We start from the raw sequence: 25203 nt of genomic DNA on the forward strand, positions 1-25203 counted from the left end.
AAAATAATGGTATTTTTCTGTGGAACTGTTTGCATCGTCACTTCATTAAAGTTGGTTGATCGTAATAATTTGGAAAAATTCTGTAGAATAAAGGTATTTTTCTGCAGAACTGTTTGCATCGTCACTTTATTAAAGGTGGTTGATCTTAATATTTTAGTAAAAATATGTAAAATTACGATATTTTTCCGCAAAACGTTTCATAAAAATTTCTGTAAACATAATGTTTTTGGTCATTATTTGGTTTACAATGTTTTACTTTAATTTTATAGTTTTCGTTTGGCAGCCGTAGCTGCCAGTAGACAGAATTTTTTTTTACAGTATAGGTTATTATATTCTTCAAACAACATACCTCTGCTGCTGGTGTGAATTACTATCATTGTATAGGTAGATTTGATTGACAAACTGTTGAAATAAATGTACATACAATGGCAATTTGGATATGCAACATAATACATTCTAAAAATTAGATTCAGGATCGAACCAGAGTGCAAACACAGGCAGAGACTTCGGAGAGTAACAAACTAATAACGACCACAGTAATCAAAAAGATAGATCAGTGTTTCGCTCTTTATTTTGGTTAAATACAACTAAATGCTGTAATTACGCAAGGAGCTCAATTGGTGTTAAGGTGCTGACTTCATTATCATTTTGATAGATGGGTCTAAATAATCAACACATTAATAATTCATAGCAGTTTCATTATGCATGCTTATGCATGCCTGAACACCTCATCAACCTGGTGCCAGGCCTATAAACAATAGGCGTCTTTTATTAGCACGGCGCTTGAGTTTACGCTTGTTAATCTGCAACTTGTATAATTTTATCAAACATTCATTTCGTTAGCGGCCCAGTGCCTCAGACCAGCAGTTGAGCCACCGCTGTGGTTAATAGCTTTAGCTGCGGCCATCATTAGGGGCCTGCATATTACAAACACAATTAAGTCCCTGTTGGACTCTTTTATTGTTGTGGAGGCGCGTGTGTCTGACAAGAGCAGCCGCACATTCAATACAGCGAGTTATTGGCTCCTATTTCCACTGCTCACCAGGGCTTAGGTTTTGTCTCCCAAAGGTGCCGGAGAACCTGGAACATTTTTAATCCTCTTGAGCTTTGCCAGATTTAAGTAATCAAGCCTCTCCAGTGGTACTTATGTCACATGCTCAGGTGGTGATGTACAATGTGCATTGGAGTGGTAAAAGCACCACATTGAGAACTGCTTTTATCTAAAACTGAATGCAAACACTTGCCGAACAACTCACGGTTGTACAATCAAGCCCATCTTGTATTTGGCACCTCTTCTAAACATTAATTGTTCCTCCAAGCACTTAATTAAGAAAGGCCTGACAATTTACCACATGCGCCCCTACACTCGTCATGTTCACTAATCAAACACCATCTCCCAACTCAGCAGTGACCCTGAGGACATACGTACTATCTGTGGGCTTCAACAACTTTCTCACTATTTTACAACAGACTGAGGTTATGTTGATGTCATAGTTGTTTGTCTGCCATCAATAGTTAGATAGATAGATGGATGGATTGATAGATCTGTATAGTCACTGCCCAAGTACAACGAAACATTGTTTTCAGCACAAACACGTTCAAGATTGGACAAAAAGTGTACAAGATTACAGAACAGGAACACTGATAGGTCGCCACAAGTCGCCCTGTAAAAGATGGGGAAAAAGGTAAAACGCTGGGGAAGGATGAGTAAAAAAATACAATCTAGACTGGGCTCCTAAGGGGGCCCAGTCTGGAGTGGGAAAAAAATCTCCATAGCAAAGCACATATACGTATTACATCATACATCTCGAGATATCTAGCAACAGAGGGAAGGGAGTGCGGGGCCATGGTGGTAGGCCACAGCTCTCAGGTGCTGACCATCCTTTCATCACCCCTGTGGGATTTGCGTCAAGGGCGTTGGATTGGGCGGGGGGTGTGGTATGTATGTGTGTGGCGTACATTTTTGTGGATGCATGTTTGTGTGTAAGCCTGCAGTGTGTCTCTGTTCTGTGGCCTTGATGTTCGTGCAGTTGGTAGTCCAAGGTCAAAAACAACAGGTGTGTTCTGGAGCACAGATACCAAGCTAAAGTTATGCTTTAAGTTTGATGGATAGAAACAGTAATCAAGATCTTTCTGTGTGGAGTTTGCATGTTCTCCCCATGACTACGTAGGTTCCCTCCGGGTACTCCGGCTTCCTCCCACCTCCAAAGACATGCACCTGAGGATAGATTGATTGGCAACACTAAAAAATTGTCCCTAGTGTATGAATATGAGTGTGAACGTTGTCTGTCAATCTGTGTAGGTCTGTCAGGGTGTACCCCGCCTTCCGCCCAAATGCAGCTGAGATAGGCTCCAGCACCCCCCCCCCCCCCACCCCAAAAAGGGACAAGCGGTAGAAAATGGATGGATGGATGGAGAAACAGTATTTTCAATGTGAGCACAGTCCAGTTTTGATAAAGTATCAATACAATGCCTTCTTAGTGTCAATGCCATTACAGATCAAATTTGCCGTTTTTTTCAAACAATTATTCCAACTTGATATATATATATATATATATATATATATATATATATATGTCCTTGTCAGAGACTGCTTTACTTAGCCAGGTTTCTGATAAAATAAATATATCTGCATTGGTTGTTTTTTACCTAGGAGTCTTGTTCACGAGTGAGGGAAGAGTGGATCGTGAGATCGACAGGCGGATCGCTGCGGCGTCTTCAGTAATGCGGACATTGTATCGATCCGTTGTGGTGAAGAAGGAGCTGAGCCGAAAGGCAAAGCTCTCAATTTACCGGTCGATCTACATTCCCATCCTCACCTATGGTCATGAGCTTTGGGTCATGACCGAAAGGATAAGATCACGGGTACAAGCGGCCGAAATGAGTTTCCGCCGCCGTGTGGCGGGGCTCTCCCTTAGAGATAGGGTGAGAAGCTCTGCCATCCGGGAGGGACTCAAAGTAAAGCCGCTGCTCCTCTACATCGAGAGGAGCCAGATGAGGTGGTTCGGGCATCTGGTCAGGATGCCACCCGAACGCCTCCCTAGGGAGGTGTTTAGGGCACGTCCAACCGGTAGGAGGCCACGGGGAAGACCCAGGACACATTGGGAAGACTATGTCTCCCGGCTGGCCTGGGAACGCCTCGGGATCCCCCGGGAAGAGCTAGACGAAGTGGCTGGGGAGAGGGAAGTCTGGGTTTCCCTGCTTAGGCTGTTGCCCCCGCGACCCGACCTCGGATAAGCGGAAGATGATGGATGGATGGTTGTTTGAATCCAAATTTTGACTAAGTCTAATTTTGGCAGTTTGACTTCTAATATTTGAATGAATTAAACCAAGACCTGACCTAGCTCTAAGATCATCAGGAGTACTGATGTTGTATAAAGCTGGGCCTGGATTTGGTTGCACATTACCTGATAGCTGAAGTAAGAGCAATATAAAGATTTTTTACATTTGATTATTAACAATCCGGAGAGGTGGGATGCGGAGGGAGGAGGGTGTTAGTTTAATGTTTAAGTTGCCTGGAGGTGTTCTTTTAGTGCGGTTTTAAAGGAGGATAGAGATGCACTTTCTTTTACACCTGTTGGGAGGGCACTCCACATTGATGTTGCATAGAAGGAAAATGAGTTAAGACCTTTGTTAGATCGGAATCTGGGTTTAACGTGGTTTGTGGAACTCCCCCTGGTGTTGTGGTTATGGCGGTAATTTTATAGACTAGGCTCAGTGCAAGTTGTTATACGTTGTGGTTTGTGTAGTGGTTTGTGCAGCCCTTTGAGACACTAGTGATTTAGGGCTATATAAATAATCATTGATTGATTGATTGATACTCTGTCCTCCACTCTGAGCCAGCCCACTTTTGAGAAGTGAGTAGGAGTGAGGTGTGATCTGGGGTGGAGGTCTATAAGTAACCTGACTAGCTCGTTCTGGGATTTTTGCCGTCCAGATTTGAGGGTTTTGGAGGTGCTGAGGTACCAGGAGGTGCATCGGTAATCGAAAAAGGGTTGAATGAGAGTTCCCGCTATAATCTTCATGGTGCTTTTGTTGACCAGGGAGGAGATTCTGTAGAGAAATTTCATTCGTTGGTTGACCTTTTTAATTACCTTGGTTGCCATTTTATCACAGGAAAGATTAACCTATAGAATGGAACCTAGATAGGTGATCTCATCCTTCCTGGTGATAACAATGTCATCCACTTTAATAGTGAAGTCACTGACTTTCTTAAGGTTGATATGGGACCCAAATATGATGGATTCCGTTTTACCTTAGTTTATAGATAGCTTTTTGTCAGCGAGCCATGTGAAAATTCTACAGCGTTTGGCACTGAGGATTTTTTCCACCTGTGACTAGTGCTTGCCGGATACCAGCAGGGCCGAGTCATCCGCAAACAGGAACAATTCACAGTGGCATGCTGATGGCATGTCATTTATGTATATTAGGAACAGTAAAGGTCCTAGTATACTGCCTTAGGGGACTCCACAGCTTACTGAGAGAGGAGGGTACACGGTGCCGCTCACCTCTACCAAATGTTTCCTCCCCTCCAAGTAAGATTGGATTCAGCTCGATGAGGTTTTCTCAAATACGATTGCTCTAAGCTTATCCAACATTTGTCAAAGCTGTAAATCTGGTTTTATGTTTGATCATGTTTTGTTTTGTTTTCTGGACTCTTGTTCTGTTTTTTCACTTTCTGGTTTGTTTTTGTTACCATAGCTACTCATTAGTTTCCACCTGTTTCCCCTAGTCACGCCCCGATCAACAGCCTCTCACACCTGTTTCTAGTTACCACAGCCACTATTTATGTCACTTGCTTTCTTTTTGTCGTTCTGGGATTTTTGCATTCTGCCTCATGACTGCATTTCTCGTACAAACCTTCACGCCTTGCCAAGCTGCTAAACCTTTGGACCACGCCACGTAAGATCCGTGTATTTTTTCGCCTAAGTGCAAGTTTTTGGTTTATTGAGTATCTTTGTTAGCATCTCTTGTTTATTTATAGATAGCCATGCCATTGTGCTGTTTTTGTTAAAGTTTTAGTATAGATTATTAGCCGCCACCGAACGCGTTCTTTGTTTTGCCTTTTTGTATTTTAGTAATAAATAAAATGTACTTACATTCATGCCTGACTCGTCCCACATCATCCTTGCATCGAGGAAGCACAAACAACCACAGTTCCGGCATGACAACAGTATAGCCTGGTCAACGGTGTCAAAGGCCTTCTGAATGTCCAGCATGACCATGCCGCAGTATTTGCCCGCGTCCACCTCTTGTTTGATGTGGTCGGTCAGATTGAGAAGGTATGTGTCAGTGGAGTCGTTCGTTCTGAAGCCGGATTGGAATTTGACCATTAGTTTTTTTGTGGCCAGGTAAATATCGGCCTGTTCATAAACTATTTTTTCCATTATTTTTAAAATGGAACTGAAAATAGAAACAGGTCGGTAGTTGCCAGGTTCTATTTTACTTTCCTTTTCAAAAAGGGGAGTTACTCTTTCTATCTTGAAATCTTTTGGTACTTGGCCTTGTTTAATTGAGAGGTTTACTATGTGTGTGATGATTGGGGCGATAGTGGTGGCAGAGTCCCTGAGGAATCTGGAGGGGATATTGTCAAGGCCGATGGCCTTGTTTTGGTGAAGTGCCCTAAATTTTTTATGCACCTCGTCAGCTGAGACCCTTTCTAATTTGAAATCGTTGTTGGATACTCCTAGCTCTCTGTAGTAGGCTTTAATGTGTTCCACACCAAAGCGACCAGAGTGGTGGGACAGCTTGTTGACTAAAGATGTGGCTATGCTGGTGAAAAAGGTGTTAAGTGCCTTCTTGCAATGAAACTTGCCAAGGGACATGTAACCAAATATTAACATTGCTGTATGTATACTTTTGACACAGCAGATTTGATCACATTTTCAGTAGACCCATAATAAATTCATAAAAGAACCAAACTTCATGAATGTTTTTTTGTGACCAACATGTATGTGCCCTAATCCATCCATCAATTTTGTACCGCTTGTCCCTTGTGCCCCAATCACTCTATCACAAAAAAAGAAGAGTTGTAGAAATTACTGGAAACTCAAGACAGCCATGATATTATGTTCATTACAAGTGTATAAAAACTTTTGATTGATCGTGACTGTATATTAGCCTGTTTTTACTTTGTCAGCAAAACATATAATTTTTAACATGGTCAGGGAAGAGAAGAGAAAGAAGCTTCAGGATGTGAGGACATATTTCAAAATCACATTATTGATAATAATAAGAAAAGAGAACAGCTGATGAATGATGTCAAGTTGATTTTTTAAAGATACATTTAACTTATAATAATATTTTTTTAATAATCTCAATGCTGTTACAATACATTACTATATGTAATGTGGTTTGTTGTAAATAGGTTAAGGCCATGTAGAACCATCACAGGATTGAGGCAGGGAGTCAAAGTGATGGAGAGACAGGACCAAACCGACAAGTAAAAAAAAGAGTACAATTTTTACAAGAGTTGACAAAAAAGTGGAAAATGGTGTTGCTTGCTTGTGCAGTTCGGTGGCATTGTGTGACATTCTGACTTTTACCACGCTCAAACTCATGGACACTCAAATTCTGTCAAACAAAACTCAACGTGGCGCAGTGGGGAGAGTGGCCGTGCGCAACCCGAGGGTCCCTGGTTCAAATCCCACCTAGTACCAACCTCGTCAAGTCTGTTGTGTCCTGAGCAAGACACTTCACCCTTGCTCCTGATGGGTGCTGGTTGGCGCCTTGCATGGCAGCTCCCTCCATCAGTGTGTGAATGTGTGTGTGAATGGGTAAATGTGGAAGTAGTGTCAAAGCGCTTTGAGTACCTTGAAGGTAGAAAAGCGCTATACAAGTGCAACCCATTTATCATTTATTTATTTTAAACAAAAGTGTTACAAGGACTTTTCTTGGCTTCATTCTGATGCAGTACAGAAGGATGGTTTTATTTGCCAGGCAATTATCAGGACAAACACACAATTTTCTGTAAAAAAATCAGAGTCCACATTCATCATTTCTGGATTCAGAAATTGGAAAAGAGGCTGTCAAAAAGTTTAAAGCACATGAAAATAGTCGTACACATAGGCATGCTGTCTCTGTGGCTGCACACAAAAGTCACACTATAAATACACACTTGTCCAGTGCTCTGGCAATTTAAAAGGCCAAATGATGAACAAATTGTACAAAAAAAAGCAAATTTCACCATAAGAAATAATGTGAATGCAATTAATCTGGTCCACACACACACACACACACACACACACACACACACACACACACACACACACACACACACACACACACACACACACACACACACAAACAAAATACATTTCACAGAGAAAGTTTATAATTTCACATGCAGAAATACATACAAATTGTGAATAAATCCTATAAATGAACATTTAACATCTTTGTTTTACCTTTTATAGAAAACTCTTGCTGGCAAAAGGAGGTGATAAGGGGCGTGGAAGCAGGTTAAAAAACAAATTCCCACAAGTTCTTCATAATCTAATCATGTTCATCATCTTTTTTGTTTTTTATCGAAGTGCTGGTGCTTGCAACTACAGTGGGCTAAAATACAGCTGTTGTTCAACATGTTGCAGAATAACGGAGATGGTACAGGAAAATATTTTTGTTGAAAAAACAAATCTTACAAAAAGTGGAGCATATAAAAACCAACGCTGTATCATGCACGGAGTGTGCCCTGTGGGATACATTGTTGTGGTCTACAACCATGCACTTGCAGCATTTATGTAGTTATTAAACAATACCATATGTGGATTTAACAGAGGACCTGATGTGTGCTGTAACTTTAATTTAAGCACACAACCCTCAGACGAACAAAGTGATTGTTTCTTAGCTAGCGACATGGGAATAATTACTGAATCCTTTTTGTTTTTGCTGTCAGTATACAAGGGTCTCACAGGGTCTCTAGGGAGCCCTGGTGACCTTTGCCCACAATTTGTCATGTGTCATTCATCGGGAATATCATCCTATAAAATGCAAGAAAAAAAACATTTTGTAGGAACTGTGCTAATGGCTTAACGATCCTTCCTCACTTTCATCATGAACAATGAATATTCAAGGAAGGAAGACAGGCTTGGCTAAATTATAAAGAAATGACACAAAACATATAAACGAGAGTAATTGTTATTTATACCCACTTGTATTGTATTTTGAAGGAGCTGATCACACTATTTCATTTTCCAAATTAAGAACATGGATAATGAAAAACTCATTGTATATTTACATTTATGCTTATTGTTGTAATTAAGTATTTTTGTGTGGACTTGCTCTTATTAAGTTGTTTTAATCTTTAATTGTCATAGTACTTTGCTACATTTTCAATCGTATTGGTTACTGAGTAGAACAAGTAAGGCACCACGAAACAGAATTGTGGACAAGGCCCATATATATATATATATATATATATATATATATATATATATATATACCGGGCTACGATAGACTGACCATACGTCCTCTTTTCACCGGACATGTCCTCTTTTGCGGAACTGTCCAGGCGGAGTTTCTTAAATACCTCAAATGTCCGGCATTTTGTGTTAGGGTTGCGTGTATTTTCAAAGTACGTTCAGGGTTAAGAAGAGGTTAAAAACAAAATAAATTGTGTGGGCAGCAACATTCATGAGGGAATGCGTCGCCAGGCTCTGCTTTTTATCCATAGATTTATCAGATTAAATGTTTTATTATCTACAGCAGGGGTGTCAAAAGTGTGCCTCGGTGGCCATTTGCGGCCCACAGCTAATGTTTTAAAGGCCCACGGTACATTGTAAAAATACTATTCAAATAAACAAAAACATAACAAAAGTGAAATAAAAAAGGTTAAATGTTAAATGTAATTTAGAAAAGGTTGCAATGTTGACAAATAAAACAAAGCTGTTATTTTTCTTTCAAACTGTCAACATAATATTGAATCAAAATCAATGTTATTATAAATTATTGCCCTATCCTGGGTTCCGATTACTTCACATAAAATACTCCACTAAGAAAAATATTTTTGGTGGAAGATTTTGCAAATTTGGTAAATAAATAACCCCAAAAATTGTATATATATATATATGTATATATATATATATATATATATATGTATATATATATATATATATATATATGGATGTATTTTATATATATATATATGGATGTATATATATATATATATGGATGTATATATATGTGTGTATATATTTATATATATATATATATATATATATATATATATATATATATATATATTTATATATATATATATATATATACCCAGAGGTTTATACAGAATTGATTTTTTTTTATATCATTTTCTTTTCTACTGTAATTTATAAAGGTGATTAGGGGCTTGTATCTATTATTTTCCAGCACCCTGCTTTGTAAAGTGGAGTAGCATGCTATTGCATAATAATAAAATTGTATATATATATATATATATATATATATATATATATATATATATATATATATATGTATATATATATATATATGGATGTATATATATATATATATATATGGATGTGTATATATATATATATGGATGTATATATATGTGTGTATATATTTATATATATATATATATATATATATATATATATATATATATATATATATATATACATATATACCCAGAGGTTTATACAGAATTGATTTTTTTTATATCATTTTCTTTTCTACTGTAATTTATAAAGGTGATTAGGGGCTTGTATCTATTATTTTCCAGCACCCTGCTTTGTAAAGTGGAGTAGCATGCTATTGCATAATAATAACAGTTGGCATGTGTAAACTGATAACGTATCAACCATTTTAATCCGTGACCATAATTACATTTTGTGATAAAAGACCGGTCATGTGTTTATTTTCATAATAATACATATGTATATTTTGCAAATAACATAATTTGGTAATTAGTTATTTGATCAAGAGTCATTCCGATCAGTGCTATTGTTAAAATTCTTACTTTCTGTTATTATTTTATTCTGAAGTGTTGTTTGCTCGTGAACATGGGAACATTTCGCGCCAGTTCGTTTCCGTCAGGAAGACTTAGAGGTGAACACCGGCATTGAATCCCCACACTACACGCGTCAAGTCAGGTCAGCTTTCTTTCTTCCCATGGTTGTTACTTCTTACCCTTCACGGTCCAGATAAACAATAAATGACTGTCGACATGCATTTATTTAAGTGAGGTGTTAGTCACCACGAAGACTCTGCCATGTTAGCGATAGGAGTTTGAATGTCTTTTAACCTTGGCCGAGCTACTTCACGGTGAAGTGTTTACATTGAATGACGTCATAGCTCCACGACACGCCCCCACTTAACATTGAAGTGATTACATTGGGTCAAGTCAGCGTCGTAGCTCCAAGACATCGTCAGTAAGATTCAGTATTACTGCATTTCTACAAGTTATGAGGGCGCTTCTGAAAAAGCTGCATCGCATATTTGTCAAACTCGCCTGTTTCCCAAGCACTTACGGCCATTCGACGCCTCGTCCCGCCGCTTCGGAGGTGCTCACCTGTCACCTGCGGCAGAGGAAGCTCCCGCCCTGGACATCTTTCTGTGTGCGCTACTCTGCCGTTCAAAATGACCAGTTTGGACTGTCCAACTTTAACTGGAGCGTCCAGGGATCGAACTATCACATACTGAGAACAGGCTGCTTCCCCTTCATTAAGTACCACTGTACCAAAGCACCTCCACAGAGCCTGCACTTCGAGGATAGGTTTTTCACCATGCTCAAAGTCATCAATCTAGGTTAGTATGTGTAGATTAGTGATGGGTTGATGAGGCTTCATGTATCGTTTCGACACATTGCAAAACTGTATTGATACTGTGTCAATACTGTGTCACTAAATACTGACATCTGCTGGACATTAAAATTCCCTACAGGCAACCTTTGGACTGACTCAACTGACACTGATTTTATGACCTAGTACAGGGGTCGGGAACCTTTTTGGCTGAGAGAGCCAAGAAAGTCAAATATTTTAAAATGTATTTCTGTATGAGCCATATATTTTTTCAACACTGAACAGAACTAAACGCGTGCATTTTTAAGTGAAGTGAACTATATTTATAAAGCGCTTTTTCTCTAGTGACTCAAAGTGCCTTACATAGTGAAACCCAACATTTAAGTAACATTTAAACCAGTGTGGGTGGCACTGGGAGCAGGTGGGTAAAGTGTCTTGCCCAAGGACACAACGGCAGTGACTAGGATGGCGGAAGCGGGGATCAAACCTGCAACCCTCAAGTTGCTGGCACGGCCGCTCTACCAACCGAGCTATACCACCCCAAGTAAGACCAACATTTCTAGAATATAATAAGTCTCTTATTCTTTGGAATAACATTGTTATTCTGATGCTAACTGCGGAGGGGACGTGGCCTGCGGGCCTGCAGCGAAGCAGGATGTGCCAGGACCGGCTTAGAAATCAGCGACAGGTGCGTAGATAACCCATCTGGGCCTTGTTATCTAATCACCTGTCGCTCTGTTTTAAGCAGCAGCCAGAGGGAGAGACGGGGTTGAAACTGGAGCCAGAGCGCGAGCGAGAATGAAAGAGAAAAAGACAATTGCTGGAAAGCAACTGAGAGACTTATTGAACAATAAAACAATATTGTAACCCTGAAACAGGCTCTCATGTCAATGCTTGGTGGTCTGAAGAACCCCCAGGAGGGCAAGCCCCACACTAACCAATAATAAATAAATTACTTCTTACCATTAAAGGAACTTTTTGAACATAAAAAAGCATGAGAATGTTTTATATTTTGAACGTTATTTTTAACAAGTGGAATTATTCATTACTTAACGTGTCGAGCGATGTCAGCTCAGATTTATCCGAGAGCCAGATGCAGTCATCAAAAGAGCCACATCTGGCTCACGAGCCATAGGTTCCCTACCCCTGACCTAGTATATACAATAATATAAACCAAGTCATTGTATTTCATTTAAGAATATTTGAAATCTGCATTTAAATAAACATATATTTCCATCTTTTTTAGATACAGTCAATAAATAATATGAACATGATTGATTGATTGAAACTTTTATTAGTAGATTGCACAGTTCAGTACATATTCCGTACAATTGACCACTAAATGGTATGCACATGTATCATAACATGGAAATCTAAGAGAACGTGTTGTGAATGAGGATACTTGTGGACTGGGATTTTTTTTTTTTTTTTTTTAAACATGCGCTCTGAATATGCATTGTTGATTGATTGAAACTTTTATCAGTAGATTGCACAGTACAGTACATATTCCGTACAATTGACCACTAAATGGTAACACCCAAATAAGTTTTTCAACGTGTTTAAATCGGGGTCCACGTTAATCAATTCGTGGTAAAAAGGTAATGGGTCCGAGCTGGATTTGAACACGTGCCCTAAGGACCTCAGCATGAACAACTATAGTCCTCCACTCCACCGACTGAGCAATCGAAGAGATTGTTTGTCACTGCTTTTTAATGTATCCAACAGGATGTTTGTGTGAGTGAAACAATGATAGAAACTTTGAGAGAACATGAAACGACAAGGAAATGAACACAAATACCTTTTTTTCCAATATATGATAAAAATATTCCCACACAGTGGAAATGATCTCCGACGATGATAAATGACCAACGACAGAAGTGCGGCGATTCTGTTGGCAGCAGCATCTCGTTGACAGAGGCACTTCCTTATAAACACAGGTTGGCGCGCAGGTGCTAATGCGACACAGTGTGGGCGTGTGGCACCGAATGGAGATGTTGACATGCAGAGTTTCAAACACTCTTCATTCTCTAGCGCAGTGTTTCTCAAATGAGGGTACGCGTACCCCTTGGGGTACTTGAAGGTTTGCCAAGGGGTACGTGAGATTTTTTAAAAATATTCTAAAAATACTAACAATTAAAACATCCTTTATAAATATATTTATTGAATAATACTTCAACAAAATATGAATGTAAGTTCGTAAACTGTGAAAAGAAATGCAACAATGCAATATTCAGTTTTGTTCCATAAATATTAATGTTAAAGATTTAGTTTTTTGTGAAGAAATGTTTAGAATTAAGTTCATGAATCCAGATGGATCTCTATTACAATCCCCAAAGAGGGCACTTTAAGTTGATGATTACTTCTATGTGTAGAAATCTTTATTTATGATTGAATCACCTGTTTATTTTTCAACAACTTTTTAGTTATTTTTCTATCTTTTTTTCAAAATAGTTCAAGAAAGACCACTACAAATTAGCAATATTTTGCACTGTTTTACAATTTAATAAATCGGAAACTAATGGCATAGTGCTGTATTTTACTTTTTTATGTCTTTTTTTCAACCAAAAATGCTTTGCTCTGATTAGGGGGTACTTGAATTAATAAAATGTTCACAGGGGGTACATCACTGAAAAAAGGTTGAGAACCACTGCTCTAGCGGGTGACTTTTCAAATGATGCTACATATTAGCTACTTTTTATAGGAACGCTTCAGCACCACACTTTGACAAATTACGGTTGTCTGTTTGACATATTCCCACTTGAAAACAAACCACCGCCAGACGATGGACTCCCTGCTGTTTTTCTTGGGAATGAATTCTTCCTTCATTGGCACTTTCTTTCTTTCTCTCGTATTACCACTCGCATGGCTCCGCTGACATCACAGCTAACGTTACCCATGTTGCTACCTCTCTGCTGGGCGAGGGCGTATATGTATGTGACGTATGTAAGAAGGTGCGCTTGTCTGTTAGAAGGAGAGACAGGAAAGAGCGAGGAGAGCCTGTAATGTAATGCCCGCAGCTAAAAGCAACTGCGTGAGAACGTATACTTGAATATCACGATATAGTCATTTTCTATATCGCACAAAGACAAACCCGCATTATATCGTGTATATCGATATATCGTCCAGCCCTACATACATCCATTTTCTACCGCTTGTCCCTTTTTGGGTCGCGGGGGGTGCTGGAGCCTATCTCAGCTGCATTCGGGCGGAAGGCAGTGTACACACTGGACAAGACGCCATCTCATCCCAGGGCCAACACAGATAGACAGACAACATTCACATTGACAGCGGAGCAAGTTTCCAGACTGGCCAGCTTTAGATAGAACAGTGGTCCCCAACCACCGGGCCGCGAACCGGGCCGTGGCCCGAATGGTACCAAGCCGCAGAAGAATTTTTTATTTAAAAAAAAATATATATATATATTTTTTATTTATTTATTAAATCAACATAAAAAACACAATATACACTCACAATTAGTGCACCAACCACAAAAACCTCCCTTTTTCATGACAAAAACGTCCCTTTTTAATTTCACTTTATTTGGAACATGCATACGATACAATGAAATGCATCACATATTTCCAGTTGTTTCATTACAGCACGTCCGAAAAGGAGTTGGAAGAAGCAGAGCTTATTTAATCCTACCCCTTTTTATACCATAGCAATTTCATCCCATTTCCTTTTAACAGAACAGTGAATACATGGATAATATACCATAGTAAGTAAACAAATATTAAATACATAAATAATCTTTATCTCAAAAAAAAAACTGGGTTCAGGATCCATCCATCCATTTTCTACTGATGTTTATCATAATTATTATTCTGTGTACTTTGTGAACATTTGTAGTTTGAACTGTCTCTAAAAAAGTGTTGGTTCACTTTATTCAAATAAGATGGGATTTAATTGTCCATTAATTGTTGTTTACTTGCTTGTTTGTATTCATAATTAATTTATATCTAATTCTCTTACAATAAATAACAGGAATATAGGACATTTCCCTTGTAGTTTCCAATGTCAGTTATGCAGTCTTTATTTAACAGTCACCCTTGTTGATTTGCTTTTGCTAAATGTTACTAAATCGATTTCAGCTAGCTGTATTGTATCTGATCGGATCGTTCTGAAAATTGATATCGTTCCTTATTGTTGTCCCGATACCAATATTTTAGTACCGGTACCAAAATGTTTTTCGATAATTTTCAGTACTTTTGCCACAAAAATGGCATTATTGGCTTTATTTTGACAACATATATTACGGTACATTAGGCATATGTTTCTTATTGTGAACATACTAGACAACTTGTCTTTTAGTACTAAGTAAGCAAACAAAGGCTCCTAATTTAGCTGCTGATATATGCAGTAACATATTGTTTAATTTCTCATTCTATTTTGGCAAAATTATAATGAATGACAAGCTGTAAAAAAATATTAATCCACTTGTTCATTTACTGTTAATATCTGGCTACTTTCTCTTTTAACATATTCTATCTACACTCCTGTTAAAATGTAATAATCACTTATTCTTCTGTTGTTTGGATACTTTACATTGGTATTGAATGATACCATAAATTTAGGTATTGATCCGATACGAAGTAGTTAAAGGATCATACATTGATCATATTCAAAGTCCTCATGTGTCTTGGGATGTATTCCCTGAGTTTATAAACATAATATACATTAAAAAAATATTGATGTAATCATAGTAGTAATAACTATATACACAATTGTAATTGGTATCATAACAGTGGATGTCAGGTGTAGATCCACCCATGGCATTTGTTTACACTCAGGCTGCTTGCTTGCTATTAGCGGTTAGCTTTCATATCCTCCTACGGTGTGTAGTGAAGCATGTTTAGCTATTCCTTGTCCTGCAGGGATGATACTCGTAAGAAACGTAATTTATTTGTCGCCATGGAGGCGAGGATTAGTGATTTAGAAATAGCTAAAACACTGCAGACTGCGGCTGGACTTTAGCCGCTAGCTAGCTAGCCATGTCTTTTAAAGCACCTCTTCATGAGGGTGTTTCAGTGTTATAACTTCACCTTTATCTTTAGTTTTTAAGCCAAAATGCGCCCGTTCTCCCTGACTGTGTCTGCTTGTAAGTACTCAGTGATTGTGCGCTGTCGAACATGCTCATCTGCTGGCAAAACCAGCAATGTCATGATGTGACGGCGCGGCGTCATGTCTGGAAATTGGTACTTTTCAAACAGAGTTCAGTACTGTTTTTGATTCATTAGTACTGCGATACTATACCAGTACCGGTATCCCGTACAGAATCGTTGTTAGAACAAATCGTTACACCCCTATAAAATATGCATTAATACATTTGTCATACAATGTACTAAAATGCTGTGTATTTGCAGGTGTCCCATGTTTGGCCTATGGAATCGGTTGTTGGATGGTTGTGGGTGCTGCTGAAACAGTTCATACAAGCCTTGGTCCTGTCACAGTCTATTTTGCTTACAAGGAAGACGAAGGTGCTCAATATTAAGCCTAACAATTCTAGATGATTTCATGTTCTTTATTTAAATTTACCAAGAAGTGGAGATGTTGCTGAAAGTGTCATTCTCAGTATGTTGTGGTTTTTGTGTAATTATTTAAAAAAAAAAAAAAAAAAAATCATGTTGCAAAGGAGAAGTTGCTTCTGCATGTCATTGAACGGACAAGAGTGATGAGCCAGCTCAACATAAATAATAAAAATAAAACAAAATAAAAAAAAGAATATATATATATATATATATATGTTATTATCCAAACAACTCGCCTGTTATATGCCATCCTACAACAACTCCACTTCAAGTGACTCCAAAATTATGACATTTAATATAAACAATATCATGTGGTGTCATTTATACACACAATAATAACTTTTTGCTCCAGTGACCACTACAAGAATCTAAATAACCCTAACTTGTTTATTTGAAGGTAAATTAGTGATCACCCGCCATGCAGCAGCTATTCAATAGTGTTAGAGGTAACCATGACAAGACAGGTTCTGATAAAATAGGTTTTAATTACCAATGTGCGGCTCATGGACAGAGACGTGTACATGTCTTCCTCCGGGCCTTCTGTCTTTGATTTCTAGTAATGTGCTTTGCTGACAGTGCTGCTCCTTTTTGGAGAGGCAGCGTGACAAACAGCCACATTGATTTCCTCACCGTTAGGCATGTCCTACTAATAGCATTTATCAGCGACCTCAATTTTCTGCCTCTGGCCTCCTCATTTTTGCCACAATGAAAGAGAATGAACAATTTATTATCGTACATGTTAATCAATGCCGCCTTTTGACCTTTCCCTTCGCACTGGAAGGTTACAACATCAGCAGACACACCTCTTTGGTTGTAATACTTGCTTTGTCAAAAGCATGGCCACTTAAACCGAATAATTAATTAAACACTTAAAAGTGTTTGATATTATTTAATTAAAGTGATTGATTAAGTATGCGGGCAGCATGGTGTTACAGGGGTTAGTGCGTGTACCTCACAATACAAAGGTCCTGGGTTCAATCCCCGGGCTCAGGGTCTTTCTGTGTGGAGTTTGCATGTTCTCCCCGTGAGTGCTTGGGTTCCCTCCGGGTACTCCGGCTTCCTCCCAAAACCTTGCAAGTTTTTACAATATATGATGGAAACTACAAGAAGAACATCGAAGACAAAAGGACATTTAGAAGACTGCATAGAGAAGAGGATGACTGCTTTCAAAATTGAGCTACAAAAGCAAAATTGGGACAATGTGTACAATGAAAAAGAGGTTGATGAAGCATATGAACATTTCTTAAACAAGTTCATAATACTTTATGACAAACATTGTCCATGGAGACAACTCAGTAGTAAACAGAGAAAAAATAATCAACCATGGATGACAAAAGGATTAAACAATGCTTGTAAGAAGAAGAATACACTATATAGAAAATTTGTAGCACAAAGAACTACAGAGGCAGAAATTAAGTACAAAATGTATAAAAACAAGTTAACAAACATACTACAATCTTGTCAAAAAGAATATTACAGTGAATTATTGGACATGAACAAAAATAATATGAGAGCAACATGAGGCATTCTCAATAGCATTATTAAAAATGGCACTAAGAGGGATTACCCCCAATACTTCTTAGACGGAAATAAAAATAATGACAACATAAAGGAAGTAGTTGAAAGCTTTAATAAATACTTTGCAAATATTGGACCAAAATTGGAAGAAAGGATTCCAGACCCAGTTTAAATTGAGGACTATAATGATACCATAGAGCAAAATCCCAACTCCATGTTCCTCAGTAATGTGACACAGGAGGAAATAGTTCTAATTGTAAAAAAATGTAAATCTAAGACTTCAACTGATTGTAGCGGAATTGATATGGAAATGATAAAAAAGGTTATTGAAGAGATCTCAGGACCATTAATGTATATTAGTAACTTATCATTTCAAACAGGTACATTTCCAAACAAAATGAAAATAGCTAACGTTGCACCAATTTATAAGACTGGAGACAAACATCAATTTACAAATTATAGACCTGTTACTTTACTTCTACAATTTTCTAAAATCATTGAAAAACTGTTCAAACAGATTAGAGCAGTGGTTGTCAACCTTTTTTCAGTGATGTACCCCCTGTGAACATTGTTTTAATTCAAGTACCCCCTAATCAGAGCAAAGCATTTTTGGTTTAAAAAAGAGATGGAGTCAAATACAGCACTATTTCATCAGTTTCTAATGTATTAAATTGTATAACAGTGCAAATATTGCTCATTTGTAGTGGTCTTTCTTGAACTATTTGGAAAAAAATATATCAAAATAACTAAAAACTTGTTGAAAAATAGACAAGTGATTCAATTATAAATAAAGATTTCTACACATAGAAGTAATCATCAACTTAAAGTGCCCTCTTTGGGGATTGTAATAGAGATCCATCTGGATTCATGAACTTAATGCTAACCATTTCTTCACAAAAAAAGAAATCTTTAGCATCAATATTTATGGAACATGTTCACAACAAATCTAGCTGTCAACACTGAATATTGCATTGTTGCATTTCTTTTCACAGTTTATGAACTTACATTCATATTTTGTTGAAGTGTTATTCAATAAATATATTTCTAAAGGATTGTTGAATTGTTGCAATTTTTTCAATATTTAAAAAAAAAATCTCACGTACCCCTTGCAATACCTTTAAGTACCCCCAGGGGTACGCGTACCCCCATTTGAGTACCACTGGATTAGAGGGTTTCACAAACTAAAATAGAATACTCGAAGAGAACCATTATGGATAGAGAGCTAATGTTTCAACTTCAATGGCTTTATTTGAAATTACAGAAGAAATTACCAATGCAATAGATAGTAAAAAATGTGCAGCAGCAGTGTTTATGGATCTAACTAAAGCATTTGGCACAATTAATCACAATATTTTAATCAAAAAACTACAACGATATGGCATCAGAGGGTTAGTCTTAAACTGGATAAGAAGTTGTCTAACAAACAGGAAACAATACGTGAAACTAGACGAACACGCATCTACAACACTAAATATATCCTGTGGTGTACCTCAGGGATCAATACTAGGACCTAAATTATTCAATCTCTATATAAATGACATTTGTAAAGTTACAAGAGATTTAAAGTTAGTATCGGTGGCAGAGGGGTTAGTGCGTCTGCCTCACAATACGAAGGTCCTGCAGTCCTGAGTTCAAATCCAGGCTCGGGATCTTTCTGTGTGGAGTTTGCATGTTCTCCCCGTGAATGCGTGGGTTCCCTCCGGGTACTCCGGCTTCCTCCTGCTTCCTCCCACTTCCAAAGACATGCACCTGGGGATAGGTTGATTGGCAACACTAAATTGGCCCTAGTGTGTGAATGTGAGTGTGAATGTGTTCTGTCTATCTGTGTTGGCCCTGCGAAGAGGTGGCGACTTGTCCAGGGTGTACCCCGCCTTCCGCCCGATTGTAGCTGAGATAGGCGCCAGCGCCCCCCGCGACCCCAAAAGGGAATAAGCGGTAGAAAATGGATGGATGGATTATTTGCGGATGATACAACAGCGTTTTGTTCAGGATAGAACACACAGAAGATAATACAAATAATAACAGAAGAAATAAACAACTTAAAAAGATGGTTTGACAAAAACAGACAATCGTTGAATCTCAGTAAAACTAAAATAATGCTATTTGGTAACAGTAGAAGAGAAAGTCAAACACAAATAGACGGAATAGAAATTGAAAGAGTAAATGAAACCACATTTTTTAGGCATAATGATTGATGATAAACTGAACTGGAAATCTTATGTAAAAAATATACAACATAAAGTAGCAATAAACACATCAATAATGAATAATGCAAAACATGTTCTGGACCAAAAATCACTTCATATTCTCTACTGATCGCTACTGTTACATATCTGAGTTACTGTGTAGAAATATGGGGAAATAATTATAAAAGTACACTTCATTCATTAATGGTGTTACAAAAAAGATCAGTTAGAATTATACATAATGTTGGATATAGAGAACATACAAATACTTTATTTATTGAATCAAAAATACTGAAATTCCACGACATAGTGAATTTGCAAACAGCTAAAAGTATACACAAAGCAAACTATAACCTGCTACCCAAGAATGTACAACAATTCTTCTCAAAAAAAGAGGAGCAAAATGAGAAAAATGTAATTTAAAACATTTGTATGCACGTACAACACTTAAGACCTTCAGTATATCTGTATGTGGAATTAAATTATGGAATGGATTAAGCAAAGCGATCAAACAATGTACTAATATAATCAAGTTCAGGAAACTCTTCAAACTTAAAGTGTTTACAAAGTACAAAGAATAAGAACCATGACAAACATTCTCAATTTATTTCATCCATTCTCAAAATAGTCTTACTTATCTCATCATATGAAATATGAATTACTCCACCAATTATTATTACTGAATTATTATTAATATTTATATATTTTTATATTGATTACTTATGGAGTATATGGTGAATACATTGATAAAAGGAAGTGAACATAAAGTTTTAGCAACTGTTATGTAAAAGAAAAGGGGTAGGATTAAATAAGCTCTGCTTCTTCCTCCTCCTTTTTGAACATGTTGAAAAGAAAAACTGGAAATTGTGATGTATCGTGTTGTATGCTTGCATGTTCCAAATATACTCAAACTCAACCTCCAAAGACATGCACCGGGGGATAGGTTGATTGGCAACATTAAATTGGCCCTAGTGTGTGAATGTGAGTGTGAATGTTGTCTGTTTATCTGTGTTGGCCTTGCTATGAGTTGGCGACTTGTCCAAGGTGTACACCGCATTCCTCCTGAACACAGCTGAGATAGGCCCCAGCGCCCCCCGTTACCCCTCAAGGGACAAGCGGTAGGAAATGGATGGATGAATAAGTATGAGGCCTTAATCTACTGTAAAATGGATTTAAAGGTGGCCTCTTAGATAATTTCAGAAAACTACGCAGACTACGCAGTGTTTCCCACAGAACGGAAGTATATTTGTGGTGGCGGAGAAATGGTAAGGAATGTGACTGGTGTGGTATCGAAAGTCTATCATATAATTTGCTATGATGCATGTATGTTTTCAAAGGCTTTGACCTAGGCTCCTCCGGGTACTGCAGACCTGTTTAATGACGCTCGCTCGTAATAAAGCAACTTTTTGTTCAGCAAAGCGTCTCCGATGTCTCTTTTGATCCAGCCGCAGTGCCGTGTTGCTCTCCTGCCCGGGAGGGGGTGACAAGACCAGAAGTACAATTCAGTTACACTTGTATGGTTGCGGAGAATTATTATGTTACAGAAATAAAGGACTTTATGAAGGTGACAGTAACGATGACGTTTATTTAATGCAACAATGCTGCACATTAAATGTCAAAAGGTCATGCAGAATTCATGTGCACAATCCCTCTTAAACAGTGCAATGACACCACACTATCTTAATTATTCTAATTGCTTTGAACAAGGAACATTTAGACACTCGATGTAATTTGATCGGAGGTGTCAAGCTGCACTGGACGCCCATTCTCCCCCCCCCCCTTTCATTTCCAACCTCTCATCAGGACTCCAAGTGTGCACGGGGAATGCTCAGGCAAGCATGTCTTAATTACTCATTGACCCTTTGACCCCTTAGCCTCATTGATACGGCCCGTATGGCCAGACGCAGCCGTGTGGGGTTGCAGCTTACCGCAGCTTTGTGTGCTCTTACGGGACCATTTGAGTCGCTGAAATCCAAACTGCGGCGCATGCGAGCGTGTTGTATTTGTTTACAGGGCTTCACCTTTTGAGTGGCTCCAAACTGCGGGGGCGGCGAGAGTGCGACACGACGGTGCAGAGGCCCCATCTGTGCAGCTGGAGGATATCTGCTCCGCAAATTAAGTATATTTGTCTACATTTGCCGCAAGAAGGATGCGTTTTAATAGCTGTGCTAGTCTAACGCTGTTATGAAGTGGCTGAATTACCCGGCACACTTGTCTCAAGTGCTAATGAACAAAGAATTAAAGCCTCAGCGGCAGGTTTAATTGCGTGCAGATGCTGGTAATCCGTTTTGTCAAGGTGAAACCTTTAAGTACTTGTACTGTTTAGAATTTGGGTAAGTAAAGCAAAACAAGTGTCGAAATTGTGTGTGTTTAACAATTAAATTGCGAGGTCTAATTGGCACCATTCTGTTGTCTAAACAAAAAAAGTACAAGTCATCTCTTCAAATAGCTTCCTTAATGAATTATTTACCAAGGAAAGTTGCACAACCGTGACCCCTCTTGTCATACAGATTATTTAGCTTGGCAGGACATGTTATTGTGAGAACCCCCGCAGGTAACACTTGTAAGGTGATCATTATGAAGCTTCAAGATGGACCAACAGTGTTTTTTTTTCCACTATCAGCAGGAGCCATCACTGCCTTCAGTTTGAGGATGGCGTGTGGATACACAGGTGACAGCCCTTGTCACAATATTCACACTGCGATGGCACTTTCCCAATCATAATGAGAATTAGAAAACACAAAACTCATTATATGTCAACTAGAAACTGCTCCCCTTGTAGACATGTGGACACTGAAACGTTTATTTTTTAATCTACCTGAGGTGCTTTGACATTTGGTTGGGATGGGATGCAAACAAAAATTAATTTTGGAGAATTTCTGCAGTTAAAAGGTGAAAATAAGTTTTTCGTTCTTTTTTTTTTAAGATTATTATTAATTTTCCTCCGATTGGTTGAACTCCCAAGCAGAGTAAGTTACATTGCAAAAAAGATACAAAAATACTAAAAACTAGTAAAATTATCTGTTAATGCAGCTAGTTAATTTGACTTGATACAACATCCGAAATGAATATTTATCTACAAAACCCATAACCAGTGAAGTTGGCATGTTGTGTAAATGGTAAATAAAAACAGAATACAATTATTTGCAAATCCTTTTCAACCTATATTCAATTGAATAGACTGCAAAGACAACTTAATGTTCAAACTCTGTTGTTTTTTGCAAATATTAGCTCATTTGGAATTTGATGCGTGCAACATGTTTAAAAAAGCTGGCACAAGTGGCAAAAAAGACACAGTTGAGAAATGCAAATCAAACACTTATTTGGAACATCACACAGGTGAACAGGCTAATTGGGAACAGGTGGGTGCCATGATTGGGTATAAAAGCAGCTTCCATGAAATGCTCAGTCATTCACAAACAAGGACGGGGCGAGGGTCACCACTTTGTGAACAAATGCGTGAGCAAATTGTCGAACAGTTTAAGAACAGCATTTCTCAAAGAGCTATTGCAAGGAATTTAAGGATTTCACCATCTACGGTCCTTAATATCATCAAAGGGTGCAGAGAATATGAAGAAATCACTGCACGTAAGCAGCAAGGCTGAAAACCAACATTGAATGCTCATGACCTTCGATCCCTCAGGAACACGTGAGAAAACACTGTCAGTAACTACAGTTGGTCGCTACATCTGTAAGTGCAAGTTAAAATTCTACAATGCAAAGCCACAGCCATTTATCAACAACACCCAGAAACGCAGCTGGCTACGCTGGCCTCGAGCTCACATCTGTGAAGGCACCAATAATGCTGAAAGGTACATACAGATTTTGGATTAACATATGTCGCCATCCAAGCAACATTATCATGGACGCCTTTGCTTATTTCAGCAAGACAATGCCAAGCCATGTGTTAAAGTGGCTTCATGGTAAAAGAGTGCTGGTACTAGACTGGCCAGCCTGTAGTCCAGACCTGTCTCCCGTTGAAAATGTGTGGCGCAATATGAGGCGTAAAATACCACAACGGAGACCCCGAACTGTTGAGTATAAGCTTTACATCAAGCAAAAATGGGAAATAATTCCACCTGAAAAGCTTAAAAAAATCGGTCTTCTCAGTTCCCAAACGTTTACTGTGTGTTGTTAAAAGAAAAGGCCATGTAACACAGTGGTAAAAATGCCCCTGTGCCAACTTTTCTGCAATGTTTTTCTGCCAATAAACTATATAAGTTGATAATTATTTGCAAAAAAATGTAAAATAAGTTTCTCAGTTTGAACATTAAATATCTTGTCTTTGCAGTTTATTAATTGAATATAAGTTGAAAATAATTTGCAAATTATTGTATTCTGTTTTTATTTACAAATTACACAGCGTGCCAACTTCACTGGTTTTGGGTTTTGTAGATAACTTTTATACAAATCAACTTTACTATAAAAACATTTCCACTCGAGCGTTTGAACAATACAGGAAAAATGGCCTACATATAATTCATCTAGATCTAGAATACTCAGTGTATACACAATACAAATACAACTTAAATACAAATTAGCACAATATATAACTGAAGTCAATGAGAATTACAAAAAACTTCCTTACCTGTTGGCACAGGTAAGGAAGGAATTAGAAAAGTGCATCCGAATGTTGCTCTGTTTCCTTTGTCTCTAGTTCATTTTGTGGGGTTTCCTTTTTTTTTTTTTTTGTCCTGTCCAGCTTCTCAGGCAAATCATATAATTGATGTAGATGCCCATATCGGCTGTTCAGATTTACTTTACAAAAGAGAAGTGTAGGATACTTCTCTTGTTGCCTTATTTGAATTGAACTTTATTAAATGTATTCATATTATCATTTGGTGCAGCCGGGCCGGAGCAGGAGGGGATAGAAAGAGGGGGAAATTGTGGGGATAAGAGGGGGATTAGACAGAGAGACAAAAACAACAACAGCAAATACAACAACAACAATAGAACAACACCAGCACATACAATATGTACAAATATGTTCGTAAAAGTGATAGCAAATAAGCAGTTAGTGAAATAAATTATATAGTAATGACAATGAGCATTTTTACACTAAAACAGGAGCAATACAAATACCAATAGAAAAAGCGCTATTGATCATGAACAAAACCAATCGTTTACCTCTATTATCAACAAATTTTGTGGGGTCTCCAGTGTGACACCAGTACAGTCAAGTGGCACACATATAAAGGCAGTGTGGATAATTTACATTTAAAATGTCTTGCAAATGCA

General features: G+C 38.0%; 1 protein-coding gene across 1 annotated transcript; it reads left to right on the plus strand.

The window, feature by feature from the left end:
* The first annotated feature begins 10030 nt into the window (after positions 1-10030).
* On the plus strand, positions 10031-18832 carry lg12h15orf61 (linkage group 12 C15orf61 homolog). The gene is made up of 2 exons (XM_061917147.1): positions 10031-10740; positions 16097-18832. Exons 1-2 carry the CDS (start codon positions 10398-10400, stop codon positions 16222-16224), a joined length of 471 nt encoding a protein of 156 aa, XP_061773131.1. The 5' UTR covers positions 10031-10397; the 3' UTR covers positions 16225-18832.
* The last annotated feature ends 6371 nt before the right edge of the window (positions 18833-25203 follow it).

Source organism: Nerophis ophidion, linkage group LG12, assembly GCF_033978795.1.
Source record: "Nerophis ophidion isolate RoL-2023_Sa linkage group LG12, RoL_Noph_v1.0, whole genome shotgun sequence".
In the NCBI taxonomy this organism is placed as follows: domain Eukaryota; kingdom Metazoa; phylum Chordata; class Actinopteri; order Syngnathiformes; family Syngnathidae; genus Nerophis; species Nerophis ophidion.

What these genes read in the sequence shown, in the direction of transcription:
- lg12h15orf61 (XM_061917147.1), top strand. Translation starts at nt 10,398, where the DNA reads ATGAGGGCGCTTCTGAAAAAGCTGCATCGCATATTTGTCAAACTCGCC. An exon ending in GCTCAAAGTCATCAATCTAG is followed by an intron (nt 10,741 to 16,096) that starts GTTAGTATGTGT and finishes GTGTATTTGCAG; the next exon opens with GTGTCCCATGTTTGGCCTAT.